At 44.2% G+C, this 13,427-nt stretch overlaps 1 protein-coding gene across 1 annotated transcript; it reads left to right on the top strand.

The window, feature by feature from the left end:
* The first annotated feature begins 266 nt into the window (after positions 1-266).
* LOC125515453 lies at positions 267-1,887 on the top strand. The gene has a single exon (XM_048680920.1). The coding sequence runs from the start codon at positions 550-552 to the stop codon at positions 1,786-1,788; it is 1,239 nt and encodes a 412-aa protein (XP_048536877.1). The 5' UTR covers positions 267-549; the 3' UTR covers positions 1,789-1,887.
* The last annotated feature ends 11,540 nt before the right edge of the window (positions 1,888-13,427 follow it).

Raw genomic sequence — 13,427 nt, 5'->3', positions numbered from 1 at the left:
AAAGAGGTAAAACATTTTGAATAAATAAATCTGTAAAAAAAAACTTCAAGATTACGGCAAGTGCCACACTGAATAATTATTGGAAAGTGGTAGTGACCTTTGCAAGAAGTGCTCTTTAATTAGTTTTTTTAAAGAAATGAATGCTTTTTAATTAGTGATTAGCACCTCTTACGCTCTTTGCATTTGTGCTCTGGCCATGCACGACACAACAAGGAAACAGAGCAGCCCACCGATACGTTTAGCTCATCAGCCCGCCTGATTTTAGACTGTTTTGGGCCTGTCTCACGGCTCTAGACGGGCCACGTGCCGGCACGACCCGATTGTATACGTGCTGGGCTAGGCCCACCACTGGCCGGGCACGCGGGCTATCGGGCCGCCACGCCTGGACCGGCTATTCGGCCTGGTTTGGCGGTGCACACCCCGGCCGCGCCCTTTCTGCAGGGAAACTCTACAGTTCTTTTACCCAGTGGATCCAGAGAGACAGACTAGTGGGTCCTACCTGAGCACTCTCCTTCCGCGGCAGTGCAAGTCGGAATTCCGTGCAAAGCCATGGCCTCCGAGCAATCGTCGCCATCTCCATCGCCGCCGCCGCCTGCTCCCACCACCGTAATCGATCTCGGCGACGATCTCCTCCGCGAAATCTTCCTCCGCCTCCCCTCCCTCCCGAGCCTCGTCCGCGCCGCCCTCAGCTGCCGCACCTTCCTCAGCGCCGTCCGCTCGTCCCCCGTCTTCCGCCGCAGCTTCCGCGCGGCCCACCCACCCCCTCTCCTCGGCTTCTTCTTCGACCCCGACGGCCCCGCCATCCCTGCCTTCGCCCCCGTCCGCCGCCGCTCCGACCCTGACCTCGCAGCCGCCGTCCGCGGCGCCGATTTCTTCTTCACCCGCCTCCCCGACGACGACGACGCCTCCCCTGGGTGGTTCGTGTGCGACTGCCGGGGAGGCCACGTGCTCCTCTGCAACGGAAGGACGGGGCAGTTCGCCGCCTACAACCCCCTCACAGGGGCCCTGGATCTTGTCCCTCCGACGCCCGACGAGTTCTTCGACGACGGCCACGGCCTTACCTCGCACCTCGATTGCTTCATCCTCGCCTCCGAAGAGGGCGACGGGCCGTTCCGCCTTGTCACTATCTGTCACGACGAGTCGCGGGCGCGCGCCGCCGTCTTCTCGTCAGATAGCAGGGAGTGGCGGATCTTCCCGTGGTCTGAGGCTGTGGAGCCACTGCCTGAAGACGAACACTGGCTTAAAGTTGGCACGATGGTGAATGGGTTCATCTATTGGATACAAGCAAATGAAGCCGGCTTGCTCGTGCTGAACACCGCAACGCTACATTTCTCTCGGATGGATCTGCCACCATTCTTGGAAGGGAAAATTCACCTTGTGTGGCCTGGGGAGGCCAAGGATGGGAGGCTTTGTATCGTTTGCCCAGTTGACTTTGGTATCCATGTTTGGTTCTGGCGAGCTGATGAGGACGGCTTCGAGAGATGGATGCTAGAGAAGAAGTTTCAGTTAGAGTTAAAGTCGATTGTTGAGGCCACTGGGGGCTCACTAGAAGATGTTGAGCTGCATATTGTGGATACTATTGATGGGTTTGTGTACTTCTCTACTGGTGAAACGTTCCATAATGTTCATGTTCCTTCGTGGTTCCTGTCTTTATGCATGGAGACGGCGAAGCTGGACATGCTCTTTCAGAAGAGATGTGACAGGCATGTCCGGCCCTACATCATGCCATGGCCTCCCTCTTTGGTAAATAATAAGTTGTGCCCTCTACTTGAAGGAGAAGGTGCTTGACGATATGCTGGCAAGGTATCATAACGTTTCGTTCTATCGTCCACTGTATGGATTGTTCAAGTATTGATATTCTGAAGATGAGAAAGAGAAGTCCATTATTATCTTAGACTGTGTTAGACACATGCAAACTGGGTTATCTACATTTATAGGTTTCGTCAAATACTTGCTTGTGTTTTACTGATCATTAGGTGTTTTTGCCAATCATGCCGAAGGACCAGCATTAGAACTAACGACTAAGTTTTCCTGTACCGCATGTGTGGCAATACCCTACAGCTCTATAGTCTATACGACTGGTTGCATTTCTGAACTTGTTCAAGTATTACATTCCACTACCATCTTTGAGACAGAGATTCCACTAATAAATTGGTACAGTTGTCATTTTGATTTGATTTTTCGTTTTGTTGCCAGTTGGACTCATTTTATTTTGGATTGTCTCAACTCCCTAGCTAATTACTCGATTGTTTGTTTTGCTTTCCCTCTCATTCACCTTATTATATGAAATAAGACCCCCATCTATCTACTTGGAATACAGAACTTTGCATTTTAGCCATTTTTAGGCATGCTTCGATGATATTCAAAATGTGCTCTATACGAGTGTATGTTGTTTTGTCGTTTAATCGAGTATATTAGTTCAAAGGATTTACTATTTTTTTTGTTTTGTGAACTGATAAGTCTTTTCAGGGGGGGAAACATTTTGGAATTTTGTGAACCATTGTAACATCCCAAATTTTCAATTTAGAATGTTATACATTAGATCACCATGCATATTATATTTTATTTTGCATTTTGGTTGATCCTAGAAATTCTACGCAACTCAATGACCCACGGAGAGAGTTGGGGATTTCGTTATTTTCATATTTGAGTTTTCTCAAATTTTGAAAATAGGATCATTTGATTTTATTTATTTTATCATCAATTATTTCTATTACAAAAATATGAGAGAGGGAATAAAATGACTTTCCCAAAATAAAGAAATATTGAGGATTTAATAATAAAATCAAATAAGATTTTATTTCGGAGTTTTTCGGTGTTTTATTTGAATTTAGTAAAAATGTGCGTTTTTCAAAATTGCATTTAGGTCCCAAATAAATGTTCATCTTGTGCGGCTTGATTTTAGAAGCCCGTGAAAATTTGTTTCGGAATTTTTGGAATTCGTTTAGTATTTCTTTTTATTTTTCTTCCGAGCGGAATAATAAAAAAACGAACCGACCTAACGGGCCGTGTCCGACTAGGACTCTGGCCCGACTAGGCAATAAAAGCCGGCCCAGCCCCCCGGGCCAAACCCTAGCCAGCCCCGCCCCGCTCACCCCGCAGCCGCCGCCGCCCCGCCGCGCCGCCGTCCTGCCCGCCGCCTCGCCGACTCTGCCGCCGCGCCGCCTGCCGGACGCCGTCGCCGCCGCCTCGTTTTTCATGCCGCCGTTTTTTTCAAAAAACCGTCGGTTTTTTGTCGGTTTTTTTAGATTCGGTTTTTTTAAATAGATCGGTTTTTCCGGTTTATTTAAATAGTGAGCGTTCGTCCGTTCGTTCGCTCTAGCGAGCGTTCGTCGTTTTTCTTTTTCTCGGATTAAATCCGTGATTTTTCTGATCGCGATTCCTGATCCGATTTTCGTTTTAGTATAACTTTTCGCTCGTTTATCGGAATCAGACGATTCAAGCGCCTAGAGTTTCGTCTCGAAACCCTCTATCCGTTTAATCAACTTAAACAAGGTTTTGCTACTGTAAAATTTTCGCTAGATCCAGATTACTAGAACGAAGTTGTTTTCTTTCGCCGTTTGACTTTCGTTGCTTCGTTCGATTTGATTCTTTTTGCAAACCGGAGTTCTTAAGTTGAACCTTCTGGTTAGATCTCTTATTTGAGTTTTACCCGTGCATTAGATGAGTATTTATTGTATGCTTGTTTGTTTGTCTGCGATAAAATACCCGGAGTGCGCCGTTTGTTACTTCGAATCGTTAGGTTTCGCGGATCATCAGCAAGGCAAGTAACACTTTGATCATACCTTTTCTACTATCCAGTTTTATTGCATTAGATTAATCCTCACACATTGCATGATTAGGATCTAATTAAATTGTGGGATGGGAAGTAGATGAGGTAGTGCCTATTACCTGTTTATTATCAAACCTTTGGGAGTTACTTCTACGTTTGCTTTTTATGCCATGCTATGCTAGTAGACGTGGATTGGGTGAGTGATATCCATGACAGATGTGAGATTGTTAATTAATGGTTTATTTAAGGTGGCCACTTAAACACACATCTGGGTGGATTGAGATACCTGGTTATTCCAGGATTGCCTGTCCAGGCACCTGGGTAGACCAGGATTGCCTGTTTTTTTTATGGACCGCCACCCAGGCTCAAAGGGATCATGAGACTATTCATATTAGAAACTTCCGTGTGCAGCCACAAGCTATTATGGGCTCTAGCATAGTTGACTAAGTTGTGCGAACTCTTAGAGTGGTAGACTAGCAGATGTAGGGGATGTAGGTGGTACGGTCTACCCGATCATAAGGTGCTAGCACTTTTGAAAGACTATGTCTTGGTCATCCGTCTTCTCAAACACCATGTAGTGCGAGAAACCAAACGGAGGCGATCGAGTCTTGTGGGGAAAAGTGCGCAAACCTCTGCAGAGTGTAATAAACTAATCATGGTTAGCCGTGTCCCCGGTTATGGACGTTTTGAGTATCTAGTACTTGGATTTTCATGTGAATCTCAATATGTTACTCTAAATTAATTTTGTTGGGTTATGTTTAACGATGATGCTTAATTGGGATTGAGAATGCTGTCAACCATTCTCAATGTTTAACAACCACCATGATAGTAATTAAATTTTATTTCTTTGAAGTAGGGAAAAATTGGCTTTACGCAAAACTGTAACCATAGAGCTTTCCACCAGCCAAATATGCATATAATATAGCTATTTTATTCCATTACTCTCTATGTGTTACCTTGCCAGCATATTGCATGTGCTGACCCGTTTTCGGGCTGCAACGTTAATGTTGCAGACTTTTCAAACGACGATTAAGGAGTTTTTAGGTCGTGGTTATATATTCAGTGATGCCGTTGGAGTTGATGGACTCACTTATCTTCCAAGCCTTCCGCTGTTATCGTTATTAGATGGCCTTAAGCCATATTAATTGTAATAAGTTCTCTTTAGAGACACTCGATGTAATAAGTGTGTGATTGCTACTCTGCTATAAATCCTCCGAGTACTGTGTGGTGTCAGCATTACTGATCCAGGAATGACACCGGAGCACAGAGATCAGACTGTTTGAGGTCTGGTCGCTACAGAGATGGTATCAAAGCACACGCTGATTGTAGGATACGACCATTAAGCTAAAGACCTAGATCACTATCCACTCTCTTCTTTTTTGACTTCTCATCTTCTCTACTCTTTAGGATGGCGGATGCAAGGAACAAGTTCACGCAACCGGATGAAGATACATCCTTTGGACGGCACTTGAAGGAAGTCACTAGATACCTGAACATAGGAGTACCAAGCTTCACGGGAACCTACAACGCCACTTTACCTGAAGAAGAGCGCTGGATGATTCAAGTTCAAGTTCCAGGAAGGACGTTCATGCCAGTCACCGAGCCCATAGAGTTTTCTTTTGATGCACCTACTTGGAGTCTAGGAAAGAGCATGGCAGCTCACATCGCCATGGGACGCATTGGAGAAGTCTACCGCAAGGATCTTAAGGATACTATTTACCAGATTTGTGGGCGCCGAGATGAGCACTGGGAGATGATCAGCACCCGGAAGGATAGATCAATTGCAGCTTTTATTCAGGAGTTAAATCAGCACATTCGACGATAGGAGAACCAGATGTGCGCCGACATGATAGATCTGAAGAAGGCTAAGACTAGAATCAAGGAACCGGAGGAAGAACTCAAGGCTACACGTGAAGATTATGAAGAGGAAATTGAAGTATTGGTGGAGAAGAATGACGACCTGATCAAGAAGATTGGAATATTTATGGGAGGCCCTACGCCAGTAGATGAAGATGAAGAACCCCAGGAGATTAGCCCGGAAGACTACATCATCATCGACGACACCGACTCAGAACTAGATAGTACGATGATGACTATGTTGATGAAGCTGGAGCAGATATCATGGAGTCTGTAACCGAAGAATATCTCTAGTAGACCACCCCATCAGTAGTAGTAGTCCACCATGTAAATATAGTAGTCCGAACACTTTTGCGATAGTTAGATCGATTGTATGCCCTTGTTTGATTGATTGAAGTGAATTGTTTGTTTTGCCTCATGTGCATATGGGTAGTGTTTTCTCTTTAGACCCCCTCTATTCTTATATCTCATCTTTTCTAAACCCTCAGATGCCTCCGAGACGTGACCCCGGATTTACCTTTCCATCGGAGCCCACCCAGTTGATCCAGCAGCAGAACACATTGATGCAGTTGCTAGTCCAGAATCAGAATCAGGGGAACAACAACAACAACCCACCACCACCACCACCACCTGTTGACCACTTAGCCCGTTTTCTTAGGCTGAATCCGCCGGTGTTTTCCAGTAGCACCGAGCCGATAGTAGCAGATGATTGGCTCCGCAAGACAGCTAGGGAGTTGACCACAGCAGGATGCACAGATGCGGAGAAGGTGAAGTTTGCCGCACATCAGTTAGAAGGACCCGCAGCATCATGGTGGGAGAATTTCATAGCCACTTTCCCAGTTGACACTGTCACATGGGACCAGTTTCAGCAGGCTTTTCGTACTGCCCATGTTTCAGCAGGAGCTATGGCCATGAAGAAGCGTGAGTTTCGCAACTTGCGCCAAGGAGGACAGACAGTTGGCCAGTATGTGGAGGAATTAAGTAAGCTAGCACGTTATGCCCCAGATGACGTCGCTACGGATGCAGCTAAGCAGGAGAAGTTTCTGAAAGGACTGAATGATGAGTTGAGCATATAGTTGATGGTAGCCACCTTCAGCAACTACCAGGAGTTGGTAGATCGTGCTCTTATGATTGAAGGGAAGCAGCAGCAAATTGAAAATCGCAAGAGGAAGTATGGACAAGGGAAGTACAATTCAGGAGCTCAGTAGAAGCCACGTTTTACCCCTAGACCGGGAGGACATTTCAGCATACCCATGGAGGAGGTAGCTCGCACAATCACAATGGCACCAAGAATGGTAATGGCAATGGAGGAAGCAACGGCCAGAACCGCACCAACCCATCAACCCCAGCCAAGAAGGACCTAAGCCAAGTCACTTGTTTTAAGTGTCAGAAGACACGACATTATGCCAATGAATGTCCTGAAGGCCAAAATGGCAATGGAAGTTATGGGAAGAAGTCGAACCCTTTCAACAGGGGACAGGTGAACCACGTTAGCGTGGAGGAGGTTGAAACTCAGCCCGATGCAGTAATAGGTAAGTTTTTGGTTAAGTCATTTACTGCACTCGTTCTTTTTGATACTGGTGCATCGCATTCATACATATCAAGGGGATTTGTGGATAAGTATAACCTACCAACCCAAGCCCTTAGGTCATCCATGTTAGTAACCTCGCCTGGAGCAGAGTATGTCGCTAGTTTATGGTGTGATCGGTTACCATTAAGGATTGATAACTATTTTTTCCCCTCAGACCTAATAGTATTGGAATCTCAAGGATTGGATGTGATATTAGGCATGGATTGGTTATCAAGGTATGAAGGGAATATTAAGTGTGCTAGTAAGTCAATTTTGCTTACCACACCAGAAGGGAGAAGGATCAAGTATGTATCTCAGCATGTGCCAAAGAGGACTCAAGTAACTTGCCTAACAGGAGTTGTGCAGGAGGAAGTACCGGTTGTAAGGGATTTTCCCGATGTATTTCCGGAAGAGTTGCCAGGCATGCCACCAGATAGAGATATTGAGTTCCTGATTGAGCTATTGCCAGGCACAGGGCCAATATCAAAGAGACCATATAGGATGCCAGCAAAGGATTTGGTGGAAATTAAGAAGCAGATTAAGGAGTTACTGGATAAAGGATATATTCGCCCAAGTTCTTCGCCTTGGGGATCGCCAGTACTACTAGTGGAGAAGAAGGATGGATCGTTAAGGATGGTTGTTGACTATCGAGGATTGAATGAAGTAACGATCAAAAACAAGTACCCACTACCAATGATCAATGATCTGTTTGATTGATTGCAAGGAGCTAAGATATTTTCCAAGATCGATCAGCGATCAGGATACCACCAGTTGAAGATTCGAGAACAGAATATTCCGAAGACAGCTTTTACCACCAGGTATGGGCTGTATGAGTATACCGTTATGTCATTTGGTCTGACTAATGCACCTGCCTATTTTATGAACATGATGAACAAAGTGTTTATGGAGCTCTTGGATAAGTTCGTCGTAGTGTTCATTGATGATATCCTGGTTTATTCGAAGAATGAAGAGGAGCATAAGGAGCATTTGCGTTTGGTACTTGGAAAGCTCAAAGAACATCAGTTATATACCAAGTTCAGCAAATGTGAGTTTTGGTTGAAGGAAGTAGGATTCCTCGGACATGTTATATCTGGAGAAGGTATAGTAGTAGATCCCGCTAAAGTTGAAACCGTGACCAAGTGGGAAGCCCCAACCACAGTTGGAGAGATCCACAGTTTTCTTGGACTCGCAGGATACTACCGGAGATTTATTGAGAATTTCTCAAAGATTGCGAAGCCTATGACGGAGTTGTTGAAGAAAGATACCAAGTTCATATGGACAGAGGAATGTGAGGCTAGTTTCCAGGAGTTGAAGAAACGTTTGGTTACCTCACCAGTGTTGATTTTGCCAGACCAGACCAAAGATTATGAGGTGTATTGCGACGCTTCACGTCGAGGACTTGGAGCAGTGCTTATGCAGGAAGGGAGAGTTGTTTCATACGCCTCAAGACAACTGAAGCCTCATGAGCTAAATTATGCCACGCATGATTTGGAGTTAGCAGCCGTAGTGCATGCATTGAAGACATGGAGACATTTCCTCATTGGAAATCATTGTGAGGTGTACACGGATCATAAGAGTTTGAAGTACATTTTCACACAGAAGGAGTTGAATCTCAGACAAAGGAGATGGTTGGAGCTTATCAAGGATTATGATATGAAATTGCATTATCACCCCGGAAAGGCTAATGTAGTAGCTGACGCATTAAGCCGCAAGAGCAATGTAAATACGTTAATGACGGGAAAAATACCAAGGGAGTTAGCAGAAAATCTTCATGAACTATGTTTGGAAATAGTTCCGAGAGGCTATGTAGCAACATTGGAGATTCAGTCAACTTTGATGGATAGAATCAGGGAAGCTCAGAAAGCTGACAAAGAGGTTGCCGCTATAAAGGAGAAACTGAACAAAGAAAAAGCTAAAGGATTTCGTGAGGATGAGCACGACACCCTATGGTTTGAAGACCGCGTTTACGTGCCCAATGACCCGGAGATCAGGAAGTTGATTTTGCAAGAGGCACATGATTCACCGTATTCAATTCACCCAGGAAATACCAAGATGTATTTGGATTTGAAGGGTATTTTCTGGTGGACCGGAATGAAGAAGGATATTGCGGAGTATGTAGCAGTTTGTTATGTATGTCAGAGAGTAAAGGCAGAACATCAGAAGCCAACAGGATTGCTACAACCATTGCCGATACCCGAATGGAAGTGGGATAAGCTAGGCATGGATTTTATCACGGGATTGCCTAGGACTCGTTCAGGCTATGACTCGATTTAGGTTGTAGTCGATCGATTGACGAAAGTAGCTCATTTCATCCCAGTAAAGACCACTTATACCAGTGCTAAGTTGGCAAAGATATACATGACCAGAATCGTATGTTTGCATGGAGTTCCGAGGAGTATCGTATCAGATAGAGGAACCCAGTTTACCTCAAAGTTCTGGAAGCAGTTGCACGAAACTTTGGGTACCAGACTAGAATTCAGTACGCTTTTCATCCACAGACAGATGGACAGACCGAGAGAGTTAATTAGATTTTGGAGGATATGCTGAGAGCTTGTGCGCTAGATTATGGATCTAGTTGGGACGATAATTTGCCATATGCAGAGTTCTCTTACAACAGCAGTTATCAAACCAGTTTAAAGATGGCCCCTTTCGAAGCCTTGTACGGAAGGAGGTGCAGGACACCGTTGTCATGGGACGAAGTTGGAGACCGCCAGTTGTTTGGACCTGACTTGATTAAAGAGTCTGAACAGAAGGTGAAGTTGATTCACGATAGGCTCAAGGTAGCCCAGTCCAGACAGAAGAGTTATGCAGATTCTAAACGTAAGGAGACAGTTTACGAAGTCGGGGATAGAGCTTATCTTCGAGTATCTCCACTTCGGGGAACAAAGCGTTTTGGAGTTAAAGAGAAGTTAGCGCCACGATTTGTAGGACCATAACGAGTTTTGGAGCGTATGGGAGAAGTGGCCTACAAGTTGGAATTGCCCGAAGGATTGTCAGAAATTCATAATGTGTTCCACGTTTCTCAGTTAAAGAAATGTCACGCGGAGATGGCTGACATACCGTTGAGAGACACAGTGCCCTTAGAAACTATTCAGTTGGATAACGATTTGACATACGAGGAAAAACCAATTAAGATTCTCGAGTTTGCCACTTGAGTCACCCGCAACAAGGTTATCAAGTTTTGCAAAGTACAGTAGAGCCACCACACAGAGGATGAAGTCACTTGGGAACGAGAGGAAGATTTGCTCAAGGACCACCCTCACCTATTTTCTAGCCAACCCGAATCTCGAGGGCGAGATTCATCTCAAGGGGGGTAGGTTTGTAACATCCCAAATTTTCAATTTGGAATGTTATACATTAGATCACCATGCATATCATATTTTATTTTGCATTTCGGTTGATCCTAGAAATTCTACGCAACTCAATGACCCACGGAGAGAGTTGGGGATTTCGTTATTTTCATATTTGAGTTTTCTCAAATTTTGAAAATAGGATCATTTGATTTTATTTATTTTATCATCAATTATTTCTATTACAAAAATATGAGAGAGGGAATAAAATGACTTTCCCAAAATAAAGAAATATTGAGGATTTAACAATAAAATCAAATAAGATTTTATTTCGGAGTTTTTCGGTGTTTTATTTGAATTTAGGAAAAATATGCGTTTTTCAAAATTGCATTTAGGTCCCAAATAAATGTTCACTTTGTGCGGCTTGATTTTAGAAGCCCGTGAAAATTTGTTTCGGAATTTTTGGAGTCTGTTTAGTATTTCTTTTTATTTTTCTTCCGAGCGGAATAATAAAAAAAATGAACCGACCTAACGGGCCGTGTCCGACTAGGACTCTGGCCCGACTAGGCAATAAAAGCCGGCCCAGCCCCCCCGGGCCGCCGCCCCCCCCCCCCCGCCCCGCGGCACCGCGCTGCCGCCTTGCCCGCCGCCGCCCTGCCGACTCCGCCGCCGCGCCGCCCGCCGGACGCCGTCGCCGCCGCCTCGTTTTCCGTGCCGCCGTTTTTTTCGAAAAAACCGTCGATTTTTCGTCGGTTTTTTTAGATTCGGTTTTTCCGGTTTCTTTAAATAGTGATCGTTCGTCCGTTCGTTCGTTCTAGTGAGCGTTCGTCGTTTTTCTTTTTTTCGGATTAAATCCGTGATTTTTCTGATCGCGATTCCTGATCCGATTTTCGTTTTAGTATAACTTTTCGCTCGTTTATCGGAATCAGGCGATTCAAGCGCCTAGAGTTTCGTCTCGAAACCCGCTATTCGTTTAATCAATTTAAACAAGATTTTGCTACTGTAAAATTTGCCCTAGATCCAGATTACTAGAACGAAGTTGTTTTCTTTCGCCGTTTGACTTTCGTTGCTTCGTTCGATCTGATTCTTTTTGCAAACCGGAGTTCTTAAGTTGAACCTTCTGGTTAGATCTCTTATTTGAGTTTTACCCGTGCATTAGATGAGTACTTATTGTATGCTTGTTTGTTTGTCTGCGATAAAATACCCGGATTGCGCCGCTTGTTACTTCGAATCGTTAGGTTTCGCGGATCATCAGCAAGGCAAGTAACACTTTGATCATACCTTTTCTACTACCCAGTTTTATTGCATTAGATCAATCCTCACACATTGCATGATTAGGATCTAATTAAATTGTGGGATGGGAAGTAGATGAGGTAGTGCCTATTACCTGTTTATTATCAAACCTTTGGGAGTTACTTCTACGTTTGCTTTTTATGCCATGCTATGCTAGTAGACGTGGATTGGGTGAGTGATATCCATGACAGATGTGAAATTGTTAATTAATGGTTTATCTAAGGTGGCCACTTAAACACACATCTGGGTGGATTGAGATACCTGGTTATTCCAGGATTGCCTGTCCAGGCACCTGGGTAGACCAGGATTGCCTGTTTTTTTATGAACCGCCACCGAGGCTCAAAGGGATCATGAGACTATTCATATTAGAAACTTCCGTGTGCAGCCACAAGCTATTATGGGCTCTAGCATAGTTGACTAAGTTGTGCGAACTCTTAGAGTGGTAGACTAGCAGATGTAGGGGATGTAGGTGGTACGGTCTACCCGATCATAAGGTGCTAGCACTTCTGAAAGACTATGTCTCGGTCATCCGTCTTCTCAAACACCATGTAGTGCGAGAAACCAAACGGAGGCGATCGAGTCTTGTGGGGAAAAGTGCGCAAACCTCTGCAAAGTGTAATAAACTAATCATGGTTAGCCGTGTCCCCAGTTATGGACATTTTGAGTATCTAATACTTGGATTTTCATGTGAATCTCAACATGTTACTCTAAATTAATTTTGTTGGGTTATATTTAACGATGATGCTTAATTGGGATTGAGAATGCTGTCAGCCATTCTCAATGTTTAACAACCATCATGATAGTAATTAAATTTTATTCCTTTGAAGTAAGGAAAAATTGGTTTTACGCAAAACTGTAATCATAGAGATTTCCACCAGCCAAATATACATATAGTATAGCTATTTCATTCCATTACTCTTTATGTGTTACCTTGCCAGCATATTCCATGTGTTGACCCGTTTTCAGGCTGCAACATTAATGTTGCAGACTTTTCAGACGACGATTAAGGAGTTTTTAGGTCGTGGTTCTATACTCAGTGATGCCGTTGGAGTTGATGGACTCACTTATCTTCCAAGCCTTCCGCTGTTATCGTTATTAGATGGCCTTAAGCCATATTAATTGTAATAAGTTCTCTTTAGAGACACTCGATGTAATAAGTGTGTGATTGCTACTCTGCTATAAATCCTCCGAATACTGTGTGGTGTCAGCATTACTGATCTAGGGATGACACCGGAGCACAGAGATCAGACTGTTTGAGGTCTGGTCGCTACAACCATTCCTGAAACTAACGTTCTTCTTTTTTCTGTTTTGAAAAAGGTGCTTTGTTCTATAAAACTGGGATTAGTATATCTTTTGGAAAATAGTAGCAACTACAACAACATAGATTAAATGGTCGGGCCATTAGTTCAGTTGTACTTTATTGTCTATACCTGATATACCAGCTGACATCAACACTGGTTATCCACGATACTTTTCATTAACAGAATTAAATGCTCTTTGAACTGGTGAATAAACTATTGCTCCTTGGGCACCCTGGCCCTGATTTTTGACCTATAATTCTTGTTTTACGCTATGAGGAGGAAAATATAGGTAGATGGGTACTGAACAAAACTGGTGTTCTTCCAGCTCAGTCAATGTTTGTGCC

Source organism: Triticum urartu, chromosome 6, assembly GCF_003073215.2.
Source record: "Triticum urartu cultivar G1812 chromosome 6, Tu2.1, whole genome shotgun sequence".
In the NCBI taxonomy this organism is placed as follows: Eukaryota; Viridiplantae; Streptophyta; class Magnoliopsida; order Poales; family Poaceae; genus Triticum; species Triticum urartu.
Note: the sequence above shows the minus strand (reverse complement) of the source record. Positions and strands in the feature narration are given on the sequence as shown.